At 40.7% G+C, this 18435-nt stretch overlaps 1 protein-coding gene across 5 annotated transcripts in view; it reads left to right on the top strand.

Annotated features, from left to right (window-relative positions):
• OSBPL3 (oxysterol binding protein like 3) overlaps positions 1-18435 on the top strand; it is a 200758-nt gene that overhangs the window by 94654 nt on the left and 87669 nt on the right. For all 5 annotated transcript variants that reach the window (XM_036877960.2, XM_036877951.2, XM_057504595.1 and 2 more), the window contains exon 2: positions 16961-17200. In XM_036877960.2, coding sequence (XP_036733855.2) covers positions 17105-17200 — 96 coding nt within the window. In that variant the 5' untranslated portion in view covers positions 16961-17104. The remainder of the gene's footprint in view (positions 1-16960; positions 17201-18435) is intronic.

The following is an 18435-nucleotide window of genomic DNA, read 5'->3' as shown; positions in this document are numbered from 1 at the left end:
TGGCTGCTGGCTATTAGCTGGATATGGGGAGGGTGTCTTGCTTCTTTTCCAAGTGGGCCCCTCCATGTGTTCTTTTCCCATTGCCTAGTTTGGGCTTCCTTACAACATGGTGGCTTAGCTGCAGGGCGAGCATTGTGGGAGAGACAGAGCATCAAGTGGAAGCTGTATTACCATTTCTCACATAGCCTTAGAAGTCACTTAGCATTTCTTTGGCCATAATCACACACCGACCGAGGTTTAAGGGAATAGAATATAGACCCCACCAATCTATGGTGAAGTGTCAGTGTCAATTTTTTAGAAGTGCTTTGGGATGAGGTATATACTGGTATCATAATCTTTGAAAAATACATCTTTCACACCCCATCATGATGAATCAGAATTGGCATCAGCTCTCTCTGAGCCATAAATAAGTCTTGAGGTCTGACCTGAGTCTGGAATTTGGGGCATTTCTCATTTTCAGGAGGTATGATTTTCATTGCTCTGTATTGGGGCTGCTCTGCCCTTGGGGGTCAGGGTTGGGGGGTTGCCATCTGCATAACATGGGCACTTCTTTGAATAAAGATACTATCTAAATACAGTAGTCCTTCCCCTAAGAGTGAGTGAAACTTCCTGTAGTCCTTTACTCCCACCTTCATTCACTAAGCTAGTGATTCCTTGCTTTCTTCTGGGTCTCTCTCAAGGCATTGTTCATTATTGCCTCTGCAATTCTGGACGGACACGTCCAAAATATAGCTCTGGAAATCTGTTTTATAGAATTTGTTTTAAGCTTGGATTCTCAGTCGAAGGGTTATTTTTAGTTAGGTGGACGAAGCTGAAGCATGTATGTCTGACACATTAACCACTGGGTATTTAGTTTCTTGTTATTTGAGAATGTTCATTTAGTGCTTGTGGAGCATTATTCACTCTTAGCTTAATGTTTACATTTCTGAAAAGAAGATTAGTAGATTTTTATGGGAGATAGAGAAGTTTTTTGAGTTCATATTAACATTTTATAGTGATTCAATTGATATTCTTTTTAGATAAGTAATGAAATGCAGTGTGTGGTTGCCAATTGTTAAAACTCTACCCTGCTTCCACCAGCAGTTGTCAGTTAAGGAAGGATAACAGCACCCACTGATAAAATTCAAACCACAAGATGTTATTTTAAGTTCTAGGGTGGTGCTCTCCTTACCTTTTAAACTGCTAAGTCACATCCTGCTTTGCATTTTAATTTGGTGTAAATTAGATGCAGTAGAGGTAGGTTTGGCATTAGATACTAAAATGAAATTAAAATATCAAAATAAAAGAAGGCAGTTCTGTGGAGTAAACCTTTCTATCATTTCTGGATGCAGAATTTAGGGTTGTAGTTCTCAGCCCTCACTGTGCATCAGAGTCACCTGGGGAGTTTTTCAAATGCCTTTGCTTAGGCCCTGGGCTCACCCCAGAGCATCTGGATGAGTTGGCTTGGAGTGGGGCCAGACTGGTATTCTGCAGAAGCTCCTCAGGGTGATCCTGTCATGCAGCCAGACTTAAGAAATGAGGTGTCCTTCCCGCTATCCACTTTCCCCTCTACCTAGTCAAGTCTTACCTACTTTGTCAGGGTTCCCTGCAGGCCACCTCTTTCAAGCTTCTGCCCACAACTCCAGCTCTCCTGAGCAATCTCATTACCCACAACACCTGCTAGATATCCCACCCTAAACTGTGCTCTGGTGTTTGTTTACACACATTTTATTTTCTTGATCAGAGTGGCTTCCTCCTTGGATTAAGCTTCTGTCACTTGGCTTCCATGGTTTGGGGATTAGACAGCTGTGGGTGCTTAGTAGGTACCTTATAGATATATACTGAGTTGGATTTTCATCAGTGTGGCTGTTCTTTAGCCTCTTGTCTTTTCACTGCAGCTTCCTTTACTAGCCCACATTTATCCCTAAGTGTTTCTTCCTCTTGAGACATGGCAGGATGAGTAAGAGTGACTAAATTGCAGGAGAAGGAAACCCAGCCCATTTCTGAGTTTACCATTCAAGAAGGGAGGGATTGGCATATGATTGTGGGCACAACCTCTCCAATTAGAACATTTAACTCCTCTGTGCTAGAGAGGTCTCTGGACAACCTGGGTGACAAATGCAGCATGAAGGGTGCTGTCCTGCTGGAGAAAGTGAAATGCTTTGAGGAATGGACCTCCATCACAAGGCCTCCTGAAGATTATGGGACTGTTTTAGGAGAAGATAGTATACTCTGAGAACCTGAAAGCAGTAGCCTTCTTTGCTTCGTCAGAGAAGATTCTCACTGCTGGTGTTTTAGGGTTCCTGTTTCTGGCCCAGGAAACTGACCAGGGGAGGGATGGATGGCAAATTCCTGTTGAGAGGTATAGAGGTGACCCAAGAGTCCTAATTTTAAGGCATGCTACCTTCTGAGGGTATACATTATTTGCACTAAACCTCTGTAACTTGAAAGACCCCAAAATTAAGTGAATTTACCAAGATTAAAGCTTATTTCTCTCTGATGTAACTGTCTAGGTATGGTTATTCCTGGGCTGGCACAGTGACACTACCATCCTCAACCAGTGGCTTTCATTTCTGGGTCCACTTGTCACCATCTGTCGGTCCTTAGTAATTGGGAAAGGACAGGGAGCACATGCACATCTCTTTGAGCACAGCTTCTGCTCACGTCTCACTGGTAGAACTTACTCACAAGGCTCCCCACCAAGCTGTAGAGAAGGCTGGAAATGCAGCTTCTAATTAGATGACCTTAACCTTATGTCCAGTTAAGACTTGGGAGTTCTATTATTAAAGAAAGTGGGGAATGGATATTGGTGAACAACAAGCAAAGAGTTTCATGATAACCTGCCAAAATACCAGATCTACCAACAATCACCCCTATTCATTGGTTTGGATAAAAATAAACTAACTGTCAAAAGAAGTCTCAAATGTTCCCCAAGTCCCATGAAGTCATGGTAGGAACTAACCGTCTCGAGGGGGACATGTGGCATTTCTACCTTTCAGGGGAAGGTAGACTATGAGTTGGAAGAAGATATGGAAAGTGTACAAATAACTGTAGAACAGGTAGTGTTAATAAGAAGTTTGGTTTGTGGGGAAGGCTTTTGGCATCGTGGGACAAGGTGTGTTTGGCAAAAGATTTGCTAACCTGATCACAAGAGTTGAACTGAAATTTAATGGGAGGGAAAAAAACATTCAAACTTGATTGGATGGAGAACAAATGGCATAACAAAGATAAAAACAGTTAACAGAGGAGAAGAACTTCCGTGATTCACAAAAACACCTGGGAAACAGAATGCTTATACTACCTGTAGCTCTTGGTTGTCATGCTGCCTGCAAGGAATAAGCAAAAGTAAACTTGAAACATTAAAACTTGGGTATATGTAGGATCACCGGATTTGTCTCACCAAGAAGGTGAAGCTGGTTCTTAATGAGAAAAATGTGATTCTAGAAGGGAATAAATATTTCACTTTACAAAAGCAGGCCTATGAAAATCCAGACCCTGCAGGTGAATCACTGGGTAAGGGGCAGAACCCCCCCACAGAAAGAAAGGTCGTTGGAGGAGGATCAGTATTACAGGTTGCCTGACACAGGTGGTAGATGATGCTCTCTCCCCAGAGACACTTTCTAGAATGGATGCCAAACGTGCTGATAAAACCTACTGAGAGTTTCTTTCTGTTAACTTCAGATGAGCTCTTGCCTTGTTTTGCTGAACATTTAATTTTTAAGAAGGCAGAGAAAATAATGCAAGGAATGATCTCTGGATTTCTTTCTAACCAACAAAAAATTGCAGCGATATGAAGTGATAGGAGCCAGGAGACGAAATCCCTAAAGAAGCATGCTTTGGGCATAGCCATGTACTCTGAAAACATTTCAACAGTTCAGACAGAAGCAAGCAATGATCTCTTTTGTGGCCAAAGACATAATGGGAAGGAGACCTCAGTAGGGAGGGCTAGGTGAAGTGTTGTGGAGCACACAGATAATCCCAAATGATTCCAGTGAAGAGGAAAGGAGGAAAGCTCCTATGGAAATACACAAATATGCTCACACAGAGAACTTTTGTCCTGTTAACTCAGTTAATAAAGGATATTCAGTCAGGCTTAACAGTTATTGCTACCAATCTTTGTATGTTACTTTCCCACTAAATGTAAAGATGAGTAGAACACAGTCCCCACATGAGATGTAGGCCTAACATCTGGGGGTCAAGCTATGAAGAGTAAGTCAAAATGCAGGAAACAAGACAGACTTTCAGAGAGCACACAAGTAAAGCAGGGGTTCAAAACTAGTGGTGGGGGCTGGTTCAGAAGTAATTTCCTGGACAAGGTGATGCTTCAAATGTTCTCTGGAGGATGGAGGAAGTTTCCCCATATGGAGGAGAGAAAGTGGGTTACAGTGTGCTTTGCAGAGAACTAGTAAGGACCAAGGCATAGTGGTCTGACTGCATGAGAGAGTAGAACATAAGGCCTGTATATGTGACTTTGGAGACAAGGTTTGAGTGTCACAGCTAAGATATAATTGAACAAAGTCTGCCAAGTGCTATGTTGAGTGCTTTATATGCTTGCTTCAGTTGGTCTTTACAAAAACTTAGCCCTATTTGTCCCTTTTTCATATGAGGAAACAACTCAAGAGCTCAGCAACACACAGTTGGTAATAGAGCCAGAGTCCAAAGCCAGTTAAATTTAACCGTATTGGGAAGGGCTTAGGATTTTTAACCTAGTATCATGACCAGTAGTATGAATTTGGATTAGCACAGATGTTAGAATCTTTTGGGGAAGGTGAACTGGGCAAAGGAATGAAAGGTAGTTGGAAGTGATGGTAGAGAAAAAGTGGAGACTTCCCAGTACAGGGTTTAAAATGGATTGGTGGTTTTGGGGATGGAACAAATAGAGGGTGATGAGTTGAGTTCAGAGCAAAGCTAGACTCTACAGTTCTGGGGGCTCTGGGAGAGGGAGTTGAGTGTACCAGGAGAGGGTGGGTGTCTTACTCAGAGTCAGGAAAGTCAGTTCAGGCATCAGCATGAAGGAGTGATGATTCACTCATGAAGTAAGCAGTAGGCTTCACATTCCAGTGATAAACCCAGGGGCCATCCACCAGGCTGTGGACTGGAGGAGGGTAAAGACAGAGGAGTGGGTAGATAGCTGCCTTACCGAAGTCATGGACATGGATGAAATGACGAACAGCTAATGCTAATAGAAAGAAGTGGAGGAAAGAATGAACTATGATAAATGCCTACATAACTGGGAGGGGAAAAGAGCCAGCAAGCTACACTTTAAAATTAAGTTGAACTAATTAAGAGAGTTACACAAACTTGCCAGAATAGTCTGTAGAACTAACATCAGGAATGAGGTTGCAAAAATGGTTAAGACTACAAAACAGCTTTGTAGACATATCCAGAGCCAGATAAACAAAAAGATAAGCTTCTGGGTGTAGAAACTTTCTCTTTACAAAGCATCAGGAGTCAAAAGAATTGTTCCAATTCTATTTGTCTTCCTTTTTTTTTTTTCCTAAGGAGAAGTAGTAATTGAAAAGAGTACACACAGAGAAGAGGAAATTGAAACCCAAGACAGGTGAAAACGTAGGAAACGTGTACCTCACTCTGTTAAACAGGTTCTCGATATCAGTTCAGCCCAGAACACCAGGGACTGAATTACTTCAGTTCTCACAGAACTTCTAAGAGTACACTTTGCTAGGTGAAAGAGCTTGAGATAGGTATCAGAAGCCTAAAAATGGGTTGCTACTGTCAAGATTATTAGAAAGAGAAAGAGGATTTCTGAAAATTTTAGACCAGTGATTCTCAACCCTGGCTGCACATTGGAATCTAATGGGGAGCTCTGGCAAAATACAGTTGCCCAGTCCCACCCCCTAAAGTTTGTTATTAAAGTGGTATAAGGACATTTAAGTACCCTTAGGACATTCTGACAAGCATCCAGTGGTAGGAATCACAATTCCATAATGAGGTCTGTCCATCTGCTGCAAAATTCTTGCATGTAGGGTTACAAAACAGGTGAACTGTTCACATTTAGAAAAGGAGCCAGTTTGGATTCACTGAAGACAAAAATAAAGAATTACTCTAGTTTCCCCTTGTGATTAGGTTACTGGATCATAAAAATGTCAGACACAGTAGATCTTATTTCTACCAGTTGACACCTGAGGACTGGGGGAAAGTCATCCCGAGCTCAGGAACTTGTCTCAGGATGGTTGGGATGGAGCAGTAGGTGAGAGCTACTGCACTGGGAACCACAAAGATGAAGAACGTTCCGTGAGAACATGGTAGCTGATGAGGATGCAGACTGATGAAGTCAAGCCAGCAGCAAAAGCCGCTATCCAAGGGAGATCTGTGATTGGCGATGGGTGTAAGTGCTGAGAGTGGAGCCCATGTGATAAGGCAGAGGGGCTCAGCATTGGAGCCAACCCGTAGGCATCAAAGTAGCTAGCTAGTATAACCAGGCAAGAGTGTTTATGTGTAGCAGGTCTCTTTCCCATTTTTAACTAATTAATTAATTAATTATTTTTGATATCATTAATGTACAATTACTTGAACAACATTATGGTTACTAACTTCCCCCATTATCAAGTCCCCCCCCCACATACCCCTCTTTCCCATTTTTTAAGGGGAATGTCAGACTTCTGAAAAGTCTATTTGAAGTATTCATTAAAGTATCTGTCTTGTGATATCCTTATGAGCAAGGTGGAAAATTACAGTCTGAGTCAAAGGCTTCCCTCTGGTGAAGGACAGGAATCATCTAGGTGTATGACATAGAATTTTCATAATAAGCGATTGCTCCTAGAAATCCTACCAGCTTTGAATTGTCTGCCTGTAGACTTCTGAATGGCTAGTGGTGAGCAATCTTGGCCACTTGGGTCTCTCTCGATCTCCTTTTCCTTTCTTCACTAACCAGTGTCTTTGGTACACTACTTTCTGATTCTGTGAGCTACAGGTTGTATGTCTGTCCCTCCCTCCCTTCTCACTGTTCTAAGATGGTTGAGGCAATGTTTGGAGCTGTCAGGCTAAGGCTAGGGCTCCCTCAAGAAGAAATGGAAGGCATACTAGAGTAGGAAGCTGAGTAGAAAACTACCCACTATCACAGCATCTTGCCAGCAGCCCAGAGCAGCTTGTATAGCTTTCTAGAAGATAACTTAGTAAAATAGTGTCTTATTTCACAAAACATTTGAAATGGTTTCCAAGAATACACACACTACCCAAGGAAACAGTGGGTAGTTGGAGCACAGTGACAATGAAGGTAAGCCAAGCACACAGAAATGCTCATCTTCTGCTATTGAAGTCTATCAACATTAATCTGACTCCATCCATCCTTGTCCTCCAAACAGAGAGGGCTATATTCTCATATACAAATTCTCAGTACCTTAAAGCCATGAGCAAGCTCACCATTTAGGAGTGATAGTCTGATACCGAGACCTGAACATTTTCTCATAAAGGACTTTAAAAGAAATCTTTGTCTTGTGGTATGGTCATTCTGAGGAGCAATTTGGAATACCTAGTAAAACCAATAAAACTAGTTTTACCTTAAAATACAGCAGTTCCACTTATTTTAGAAAATTACACCATAGCCTGACAAGGAGTAGATCCTGTAGCATTGTTTTTCATAGCAAAGAAGCAGAAACAACCTAAAGGAAGAATTAAAGGCAACAAGGCAACAAGACATAGTCTTGCCATGGAACTGTGATGCAGGAATGAATGTGAATGTGTAATAATTTTGAGTGAAAATAAGCCGGCTTCAGAAAGAAATGAATGGTATGATATTTATTATGCAAAAATTTAAAAAAGCCAGACAAATGGTGGGTGTATATGTTTGTATAAATAATGATGGAGACCTATTAATCTTGGGTGGTAGGAAGATAGATATTTGTATATATCCTTTTTATTTGTTTGAGTAGAAAAGAAAAGCATCCACTATCATGTTGTACACGAGAGTGACTACAACATCCTACACTAGCTAACTCATTAAGAGGTGATTGCCCTTCTGTGTGCTTCTATAGGGATTAGTGCATCTAATTATGTCAACACCCATTTGGGGAGATCCTTTAATTATTTCCATTTGTCAAGTGAAGCACTGAGGATCACAGAGGCCAAAACCTTGGTTAAAGCCACTTAGTAAAGCTAGCTTTGAAGCCAGGCAGTTTGAGTCCAGAGCTTGTGGCCTTAATTATTACACTACTATACAGAATTTCCCAGTGTCATTGGGTGGATTGGTTAGTTATTTGTTTATATATATATATATATATATATGATCTCTAATTGGAGGCCAAGGGCATAACCCCAGAGGGCAATGCAGGAAAAACAGTTCTTCGAATGGTGCAGTTCCACCAACTCATCCATCTGCTCCTCTGGCTTGAGCTAGGTGCACACATTTTGTCATCCTTTTAGATCATTTAGTGGTGCCTGTCAACCCTGGATCCACATCAGGATCACCTGTGGAGGTTTTAGGACTACCAAAGCCTGGCCCTACCACAGGTGGTGGGTTCCACATTCTCCTGCAGTGAAGCAGAGCTGGGATCTGGCCTGCCTATCAGTGTTTGTAAAAGTTCCCCACATAATTCTGATGTGCAGTCAGAGTTGAGATCCACTGCTCTATGAAGTCTGGACAGTACAGGAGTCAAGGTTATGATGTTGACAAGAGCCTAACATTAAGTAGCAGTAGATATTTTATGTTAGCGGTCAAAGATGGATCCATATGTGGTGACCCTGGTGACCAGGCAGCAGTTAATGTCTTATGAAATTTAGGCTCCTAATTAGGATAAGGGTAAGCATATGTCTCTGTCCATCCCACTATGTCCATGTGGATCTGAGCAGGATAGGATCTGTCTGGCTAACTCTTGTCTTAGTTTTTCTGAGAACTATTTGATAAATTTTGCCCTAATGATTAAGCATGGGATAGGGACTGGAATGACAGATATCTGGTGTTTGCCATCCCTGGCTTACAGGAGTAGCTAAGCAGTGGGACAGAATCTTACCCAGAAAAGAGCTCAGTGTCTACTCCAGTCCCCTAACAAATGTATACCAGAAGCCTCAACATTTTATGCCATAGGTAAATTATTAACCCATGGTAGTGGTTCTTAAACTTGTGCATCAAAATCACCTAGAGAAGTTGTTAAAAACAGGTTGCTAGGCCCCACTTTCTGACTCCGCAGGTCTGTTATAGGGTCTGAGAATTTGCATTTGTAACATGTCCCATGTTGTGGTGATGTTGGTTTGAGGACCACTTTTTGAAAACCACAGGCCCAGGGGAATAAAAGAGGGTTTTGGTTTGCTACCCTCTCTGCTACATCACAGATATACAAATGGAAGGATTGACTCACAGTAAGTTAAGAAGGGCTGAAAACTACTGGTTACATCAGGGGTTCTCAGCTCTAAAATGCACCAAAATCACCTGGAGAATGTATAAATGTGCTGATTATCATGCTCGTCCCTAGATACTCTGATTCAATTAATCTGAAGTAGAGTTTACAAAATATGCATTTTAAACAAGACCTTGAAGAAGGTGGATCTGGACACTTTGAGAATTTGGACATGACCGTACAGTTAGGGGGTTACTGTGGGTGACAAATTTGGACCCAGAAATGTTAATTAATGAATAAATTGACTTCGACTCTTGGGAAGACATCAGTGCCCTTGGCCCTCTTCTTAGTAAATCTCCCAGTATGACTTACTTGGGTGAGGACAGAATTCAAAATCTACACAGTCTGTGATATTTTATACTTTGACAAAGGAAAGGGCCAAATACCTTGAATGACAGTTGGTTCCCAGGCGTATCTTGACAGACTGGGATCATGGATCAAAATTAATATGAAGTAATTCAATAATAGGAAAAGAACAATCAAGTCCTGAATTTCAGCTAAAGGAAGAATAGGAGTTCTGTTCAGAACGAAGGAAGCCCAGCTTCTCCAGTTCTTCCACATCAGAGTCCTAGAGGACTGGAAAGACAAGTGAGTGCTGGACAGAGGTGTGGGTGTCCCCAAAGGTAAGACAAAACTCAGGCAATATGAACAGTTGCAGTGTGTGTTAAGGCAAGGGAGGTGAGTGCTCCCAGCATTCCTGCTCTTGCCAGACCACACCTGGAGCTTGCTTATAGGTCTGGCTCTGTTTTTAGAGAAACATAGACAAATTGACATATAATGAGTTGGATGACATAAGAAATGGCCTATGAAATGTGATTGTTTGGTCTGGAGAAGAAAAGATTTGCTGGCTTGGAGGTGGGAGTGGTGGTTGTTCCAATGCAGGTTGTGGTGAAAAACAAAGATTAATCTTGTTCTTTGCAAGACACAGGGTAGATCTAGGACCAGTGTGCTAGTGAGGCAACTTTCAACTTTAAATGAAAAACAATCTAGAATAGGTATTTTTTTTTGAGAGGGCATCTCTTATATTTATTGATCATATGGTTGTTAACAACAATTAAATTCTGTATAGGGGACTCAATGCACAATCATTAATCAACCCCAAGCCTAATTCTCAACAGTCTCCAATCTTCTGAAGCATAATGAACAAGTTTTTACATGGTGAACAAGTTCTTACATAGTGAATAAGTTCTTACATGGTAAACAGTGCAATGGCAGTCATCACAGAAACTTTCGGTTTTGATCACGCATCATGAACTATAAACAATCAGGTCAATTATGATTATTCGTTTGATTTTTATACTTGATTTATATGTGAATCCCACATTTCTCCTTTATTGTTATTATTATTATTATTTTTAATAAAATGCTGAAGTGGTATGTAGATGCAAGATAAAGGTAGAAAACATAGTTTAGTGCTGTAAGAGGGCAAATGTAGATGATCAGGTGTGTGCCTATAGACTAAGTATTAATCCAAGCTAGGGACAAGGGCAACAAAACATCCACGGATGCAGAAAATTAGAATAGGTATTTTTTAAAAAATGAAATGGGGTGCCCTGTTTCTATCATGGGAAGTGGTCAAGCTGTGATGATCTGGCAATGTTACAGAAGGAATTCTTGCTCTGGGTAAGAAGTTAGGCTGAAATTCACTCTTAGGTTCCGTGACTGTGCAGTGATTGAATTTGTGTGTTTTCCATTCTAGCAAGTAAATGGTTTGGGCACAAACTTAAAACCTGGTGCCATTTTTTAGCTTTTTGCCTCACAGAAGCTGCCATACTTCAAATATGTGTCCACATGCATTTCTGTTGCTGGACTGAGTTCTGAGCAATAACTAATTCTTCTCTGAAGAAGTGGATTGCAAAAGGCATATAACACCTTTTGCATGGATTGTGAGGGGTTAGAAATGGATACTCTGTTTAAAAGTGTGAGAGTAAGCATTTGAATCTCTAGGTCTTTTCACCCCTTGATTCCCAGAAGGGAGAGAATATAACAAAAAATGGTTTGTGGAGGGGTTGTTTGCCCTTAGGGAGTGGGCTGGAGACATTTTTTCACTATGAGTCTCAGTACTCATCCCCCAGAAACAGTCAGATACCAGTGTCCCTGGATGAGGCCATCCATCCAGAGAATTAAGGCAGATTGGCCAGCATTTAGCACAGAAGTCCAGGATCAGCTGTCTGAGGGCAGTGTGATTAGAACCTGCCCAGAAATCTCTAATCATTTTGGAGCTTAGAACCAAATAACCAAAGCCCTTTGGATCACTTAACATTTTGGAAATCAAGGTGTTTCTGAGGGCATCATTTCTAAAAAAGATGCATGTCCAGGATTTGAATAATTTTCATTTACCAAAGAAGAGCAGAAGATGGTAGACCAGAAATGGATATTCCACTATAATTTTTTTTTTGGTGTTAATTCAGGACATAATTTATCTATATATTTTACTGGGAGTTTTTAGATTAATTGGAACTATATGCCATCTTGTCCTCATGTGAGTTGTTTTCAAGAATAATGGAATCAAAACTTGTTTCTCAAGCAGTTACATGACCAAGAGTGTGAGTGCAGAGACCTCCCCAGGCCTAACAAAATAATAAATAGCTGTGTTACATGCCACTATTTCAAACCTACTAGTTAATATTAAGTTGCTTTTTTGGACAGCCAGTGGTGATGAATAATGTGGCTTTTATCTTTTTGCATTTATGTCTTGTTCCAAAGTATGCATGCTGCTTTGATGATTTAAAAATCTGTTCACACTTGTGTTATGAATTTAGGGAAATGTTAATAAGTGGAAAGACAAACATGTTTTATAATTCTATAGACTCCTTATTTGTTTTGGGTTGCAAGAAGAGCATAGGATCTTATCTTGTGCTGCATATGCCATTTTCAGGAAACAAGGAGAGGAGGAAATGGAACAAACATATGTTGAGTGTATATGATGTTCGATCGAGACACCTTATCCTCATTTTCTCACTTAATGCTCACAATTCACCATTTCTTACATAAAAAAACCTGAAGATCAGAGGGTTTGTCAAGGTACACAGAGTTTGTAATAAGGGAGCACCAATTCAAACTTAGGTTTGGCTTCTTCTGAGGCAAATACATCTTGGTGTATGCATCTCCTTTGCATCTTTTCCCAAACTGTGTATTCTTTATTAAGTGAAAATTTCTAATGTAAGTCTTAAAATCAGCCTTTGTTTCCAAAATGCTTGGCAGTGCCTCGGGCATTTATTCATTTATTCTTCTTCATGCTTGGTAGAAATCAGAGTTCTCTTTTCCCTAATGGAAGCTTCAGGACAGCATAAGTTTGTATGTCTCTGCCCACTGGACTTTGAGCTGGAACACTGTTATCACCTGGGTCTGATCCATCAGCTTCCTCAGGTGGGTGGCAGTGGTGAGAGAGGACCCAGGTCATCTCAGAGGCACAAGGAGGGCATGTTTGAATTGACCTAATTGCACTGGGATTTTCACATCTGTTGGTTTGCCTACCAAGTGGTTTATTGAAGTGAAAGCAAGTCCCAGACTGAATTCTGGCCCACATCAGTTACTTGTAGTAAGCAGAAGGCACGAGAGCAGTGGTGCACCTGTGCCTCTTGATAAACTGGGGAAGTCCCCACCCACCACCCTGGGCCATGTTGGCAAGCACTTGCAGGAGAAGCTTACCAGGGCAGGTACCATAGCGGACAGCATGAGGGGCAGCTCCCCAACCAGTCAGATCGGTGGCCAGGATATGGAGGAAACTTCTGGGAGGCTGCACACACTCTATTTCTTGATCCAGGTGGTGTTGGTATCTTTGCAAATTTAAAATTTCATAGAGCTGTCTATGTGTTTAAGATTTGTTCACTTTACTTTATATGTTAAATTATACCTCTGTAAAAAATAAGTGGAGAAATAAATTAAGTTGTGAACTCTGTGAGCAGGGAAACGATTATATTTTGTTCAAACCAATAAACCCCTTAAGTTGGAGGTTTACCAGGGATGGGTCACTGGGAGGGGTGAGAGCACCATGGGTCTTTACCCACCTCAACATCTCACATACCTCTGAGTCAGTGGCCCTGATTCCTGTACAATATCTGTGTCCCTTAAGGGCTTTATCCTCACCATTTCACTAAGTCAGCACTGTGATGTCAGGTAGTTAGAGTAGAAAACACCAGGCTTGTGTGTGAATCCGCTTTATCAAGGTCTGCTTTCTTGGGCTCACATCAAGGCTTCCTTATGGTGACACACAATGAGGTCCCCAAGGTTGGACACAATAGTGGCCTTATTTTACGTGACTGTCTTACCCCTGGGGTACCTTAGTCTTAGGCCACTGCTACCTTCATTCTTTATTCTGCCCTGATTCAAGCATATCCTTTCCCCAGAATTTGACTTACTTTGCCCTCTAAGCTGCCCTTGGTACTTTCAACTGAAGGGTCTAAGGGATGAAACAGATACATTTCCCTAGGCAGCCACCCCAGATTCACCTGGGATGGGTGTGGGAGGGGCTGTGGATTTCCACCCTTTCTTTTCCCTGAAGGAAAATGAGGTATCTAGTCGTTCTTGCAGAGTCCTTATCTCTAACAACTTAAATGAGTATGGGCTTTAGCCCCTCTCAGCCCTGGCCCTGGTAACTGTTGCCTCCAGAGTGAGGTTTGGCAGAATTAAGAGGTAAACATGACCCTTTTTCACAGTCGTGTTGAGACAGGGTGATGATGTTCCTGCTTTGGCACAGTTTCAGAATTCCTGTGACTCTTGTGGCTCAGGTGCTCTCTTCTCTCCCTTCTGTATGCATCACACACCACCTCTCATCCTGTGTTCTTACTGTCAAAATCTCAGCCCCAAAAAACCCAAAAGCCACTCACACACACGAACAGCATCCCTTAGCTGGTATTTCTCATGCTCTCTGTAATTAGTTGTCATAGCGGTGGCTGCCCCCACACACATTTCCTCCTTTGGGGTTCCCATCAGGTTTTGTTTTCTTTGTTTCCTCTTACACAGCAACGACCAATGCTGCTAAACACAAACTGTTAATACATCCTCACAGCCTCTCTCCGCAGTTTTTAACTAGATTGCATTTGCTTCTAGCTTCAGGTATAGTTGGCATGCCCTGTAAGTAAACCTAATTTTATGAAGAGGCTGGTGTTGGCTTGCTTTTTTGTCTTATTTATTGTTGGATCCAACACATAACAGGTGCAGAGATTTGGAGGTTTCTATGAAAGCAACACGGGAATTGAGTTTTACAGCTACAGGCACCTTAATTTCATTTTCTTAGATTCTGGTATTTCTTTTCATTGTCTCAGTTCAGTTTATGGCTTTAGCAGACTCATTTCTGAAAGAACTAAGTGTAAGTAAAAGTCATAGAAGATTTGAGTACTTAATAATTAACCAAAAGTTTGATATAATATCTAACTAGCTGGTTCCTGGACTATTATATAACATCTTTCTCTTGAGGTTAGACTGTAAACAGTGAGAACCGAATGGATTAGATACATAATTGAACTTCATGTGTCAAATGGAAGTCTGGCTCTTTGAGCCCAAAACAAACATGTTAGTCCCCATTAACTCAGGGCTGCTGCTTCAATCCTGAGTTGCTGTAGGGTGGTGGGTAGGCAGCCCAGCCAACTACCCATCAGGGATGTCCCTGTCTCTGCCCCGGCCAGTCCTCCTCCCCACCATAGCTACTTTGCCATGTGGAGACACCATCTAGGGAAGACATGGAGCATCACCTCTTCAAAGCTGGCTTCTGATGTGTTCCCTCCTGAGTCTTTTCATCCAGCCCCTCATTTCTCTTAGGTTCCAGAGACAGGAAAGTAGCTATTATCACTAGATCTGGCATGCTCATTTCCAGCACCAAAGTTAAGGGCCTGGGATCTAAGCCCGGATGCAGTCCCTTGCCGGGTGAGTGAGTGGGCAAGTTACCAACTTCTCAGAGACTTGGGCTTCTCCTCTGTAAAATGGAGAGAGTACTTTCCATCACACTACTGATTGAATGAGACAACGTGTAGGAAACTTAATGTAGGGCTTGGCAGTGCGTAGTCTGGACTCAATAAGTGATCATTTTTAATTACTAATATACTAATAGGTGATAGAGAAAATTCTGCTGTTACCCAGTTTTTGTCACCCCAGGTTATAGTTTTTTAGACGATGTCTCCAAAACCCTTTGGTAAAACAAATCTTCCATCCCGTCCCCCCAAAAAACAGAAAGCGATTTTTAAAAATTGTAGTCAAATACATATAACATAAAATTCACATTTTAACAAATTTTCAAGCATACGATTCAGTGACATTTAGTACACTCACAATCTAGTGCAATTCTCACCATTGTCTAGTTCCAGAACATTTTAATCACCCTCAAAGGAAACCCATAGCCATACCCTATTCCCCAATTTCCCCCAGCCCCTTAATTTGGCTTTTGTCTCTATGTATTTGCCCACGCTGGTTATTTCATATAAATAGAACCATACAATATGTGGTTTTTTGTGTGTGGCTTCTTCCATTTAACATAATGTTTTCAAGGTTCATCCATATTATAGCATGTATCAGTACTTAATACCTTTTAATTCCTGAATAATATTCCATAGTATGCATATACTGTCTTAGTGTGGGCAGCTTTAACAAAGTACCACAGACTGGGTCACTTATGGGAAAGAAATTTATTCCTCATAGTTCTGGGGGCTAGAAGTCCAAGATGGGGGTGCCAGGATGCTGGGAGGGCCCTCTTTGGGTTGCAGACTTATCACTGTATCCTTACATGGTGGAAGGGTAGGGAGCTCTGTGGGGTCTCTCTCTTTATTTTTTTATTTTGAAGTATAGTTGATATACAGTATTATATTGGTTTCAAGTATACAACACAGTGATTCAACAGTTAGACACATTATTAAATCCTCTGTGGGTGCTCTTTAATAAGAATACTAATTCCATTCATAAGGGCTCTGCCCTCAGGACCTAAGCACCTCCCAGAGGCCACACCTCCTAATCCCATCACATTGGGCATTAGGATTTCAACATATGAGTTTTGGAGGGGGACACAAACATTCAGACCATAGTGTACACCATATGTAGTTTATCCATTCATCAGCTAATGGACATTTGAGTTGTTTCTACCTTTGGCTATTGTGAATAGCATGGCTGTGAACATTCTTATACAAGTTTTTGTTGGAATACCTATTTTCAATTCTTTTGGGTATATACCTAGGAGTGGAATTGCTAAATCCTGATAATTCTGTTTAATTTTTTACAAAGCTGCCAAACTATTTTCAACTATGGCTACACCATTTTATATTCCTACCAGCAATGCCGGAGGGTTCCAGTTTCTTCCAATACATGTTATTCTTTTTTTTTCAAATTTAATTATACCTAGTGAGTATGAAGTGGTATCTCATTGTGTTTTGGGATGGTTTTTATAGTACTGATTTTGTATGTGTCTGGACTCAAATTTTCTTACTACTGTTCTTAAGACTGTCATATTGCAAAGCTACATGAAAACCACCTACATATAATTTCAATAAGAAATAGATGTAAAGCATCTTTTCCCTTTACAGCCCCTGATGTGTCTAAGCACTATGGCTCTGTAACCTGCAGTGTAAAGAAAACAATCAGTGGCTAATTATAAATGGTGTCTGATGCCTCTTACCCTCTCTCTAATTCTTTTCTTTGGTTTTTAGGCATTTCCTCTGGGTCATCCAAAATGCTTTTAAAATGTGTGGAATAAGAGCTGAGCCACCTGTTTGTGTGGGACTTTCATACTCTCTGCTCCACTGTCATCTCATGGCATTTTGACTATATCAAGACCACGTGACTCTCTGCTCATGATGAGTGATGAGAAGAACCTTGGTGTGTCCCAAAAATTGGTCTCACCTTCAAGGAGCACAAGTAACTGTTCCTCCAAGCAGGGAAGTCGACAGGTAAAGTTTAACTAATGCAAATCTTAACATGCAAATTTAAATCAAGAAGTTTACAGATTAAAATGTGGGCATTTACTTGGGAACTTCTTCTCAGTTTAAGAGCATTTGCTTTCAGTTGAATCTTAATTATATGAGAAGAATAAATTTTAGGTGATTTTAATAATGCAGCTTGAGTGCCTACCAGATGGGAACAATTGTATTAGACTCTTTGCATTATTTTATTCAATCCTTGCAACTGTCATTCAACACAGATATTAATATCCCTATTTTCTTCATGAGGAAGCTGAGTCAGACTAACTGAGTTATTTGACCAAGGACACACAGCCAGTTGGCAGAACAAGAAACCAAAGCTCAGCTTGTTTAATTCCAGAGCTCACACTTTCCTTTATACCCAACTAACCAAAACAAAAAAACAATAATTTTTCCAGTAATTATGAATTCTCCCACCCTCCTCTTCCTTCCCTTTGCCAATCACAGATTGTTCTGTTAGTAACTTTGATTCTCACCTGCTTTATTTCTCTAGTGGATGAGGGAAATGAACCAACAGAGAAGTAGTCAAGAGGAATTAAGTAGGAAAAAGAAAGAAGTGAAACAAAGGACTGAATAATTAACTCCTAAATAACTGTCAACTAATTATATGTTGTTTCTTTCCTTTCTAATAAATCTCTGTTGGCAGAATTTGTTGGGTTTAGATCAATGGCAGTAAATGCACATAATAATTCTTCCACCTTTAGTTAAGAATGGGCTGTCAAAACACTGTAGATTCACAACTAAAGTGGTCTCTGCCCCTTTTCAGTGTTTGCTGATTGATTTGATTTTCAACATGGCTTTTTTTGAGGTGTCAACATAAAGAATAAGAAGAATGTGTGCCTAAACTTTTTTCTGACTTAGAATGGTTGGTCATTCAGCTATTCATTCATTAAATGGTAATTTTTCTATTTGGGATCTCCCATTTAAATATGCATGTAATGTTGCTTTATAAACATAAACACTTATTTTTACTCTATGACAGAAAAGATAGAGAATTTATTCAGTTTATTCCAATTTATTTTGAGTCTAGTTATAAAGCCCATGTTTAATTTTCAGGGACCATTTTCTTATTCTATCTGCTTTCCCATCATTCTATCAAAGAAAGGTTTTCTGTCACCGCATTGACTTAGCTTTTCTATCCGTGTTGACTACCCTGACAATCCATATCTATTCTGTCCTCCCAAGTTGCATCAAGATTGTCTTTT

Source organism: Manis pentadactyla, chromosome 7 (assembly GCF_030020395.1).
Source record: "Manis pentadactyla isolate mManPen7 chromosome 7, mManPen7.hap1, whole genome shotgun sequence".
Taxonomy (NCBI): domain Eukaryota; kingdom Metazoa; phylum Chordata; class Mammalia; order Pholidota; family Manidae; genus Manis; species Manis pentadactyla.
Note: the sequence above shows the minus strand (reverse complement) of the source record. Positions and strands in the feature narration are given on the sequence as shown.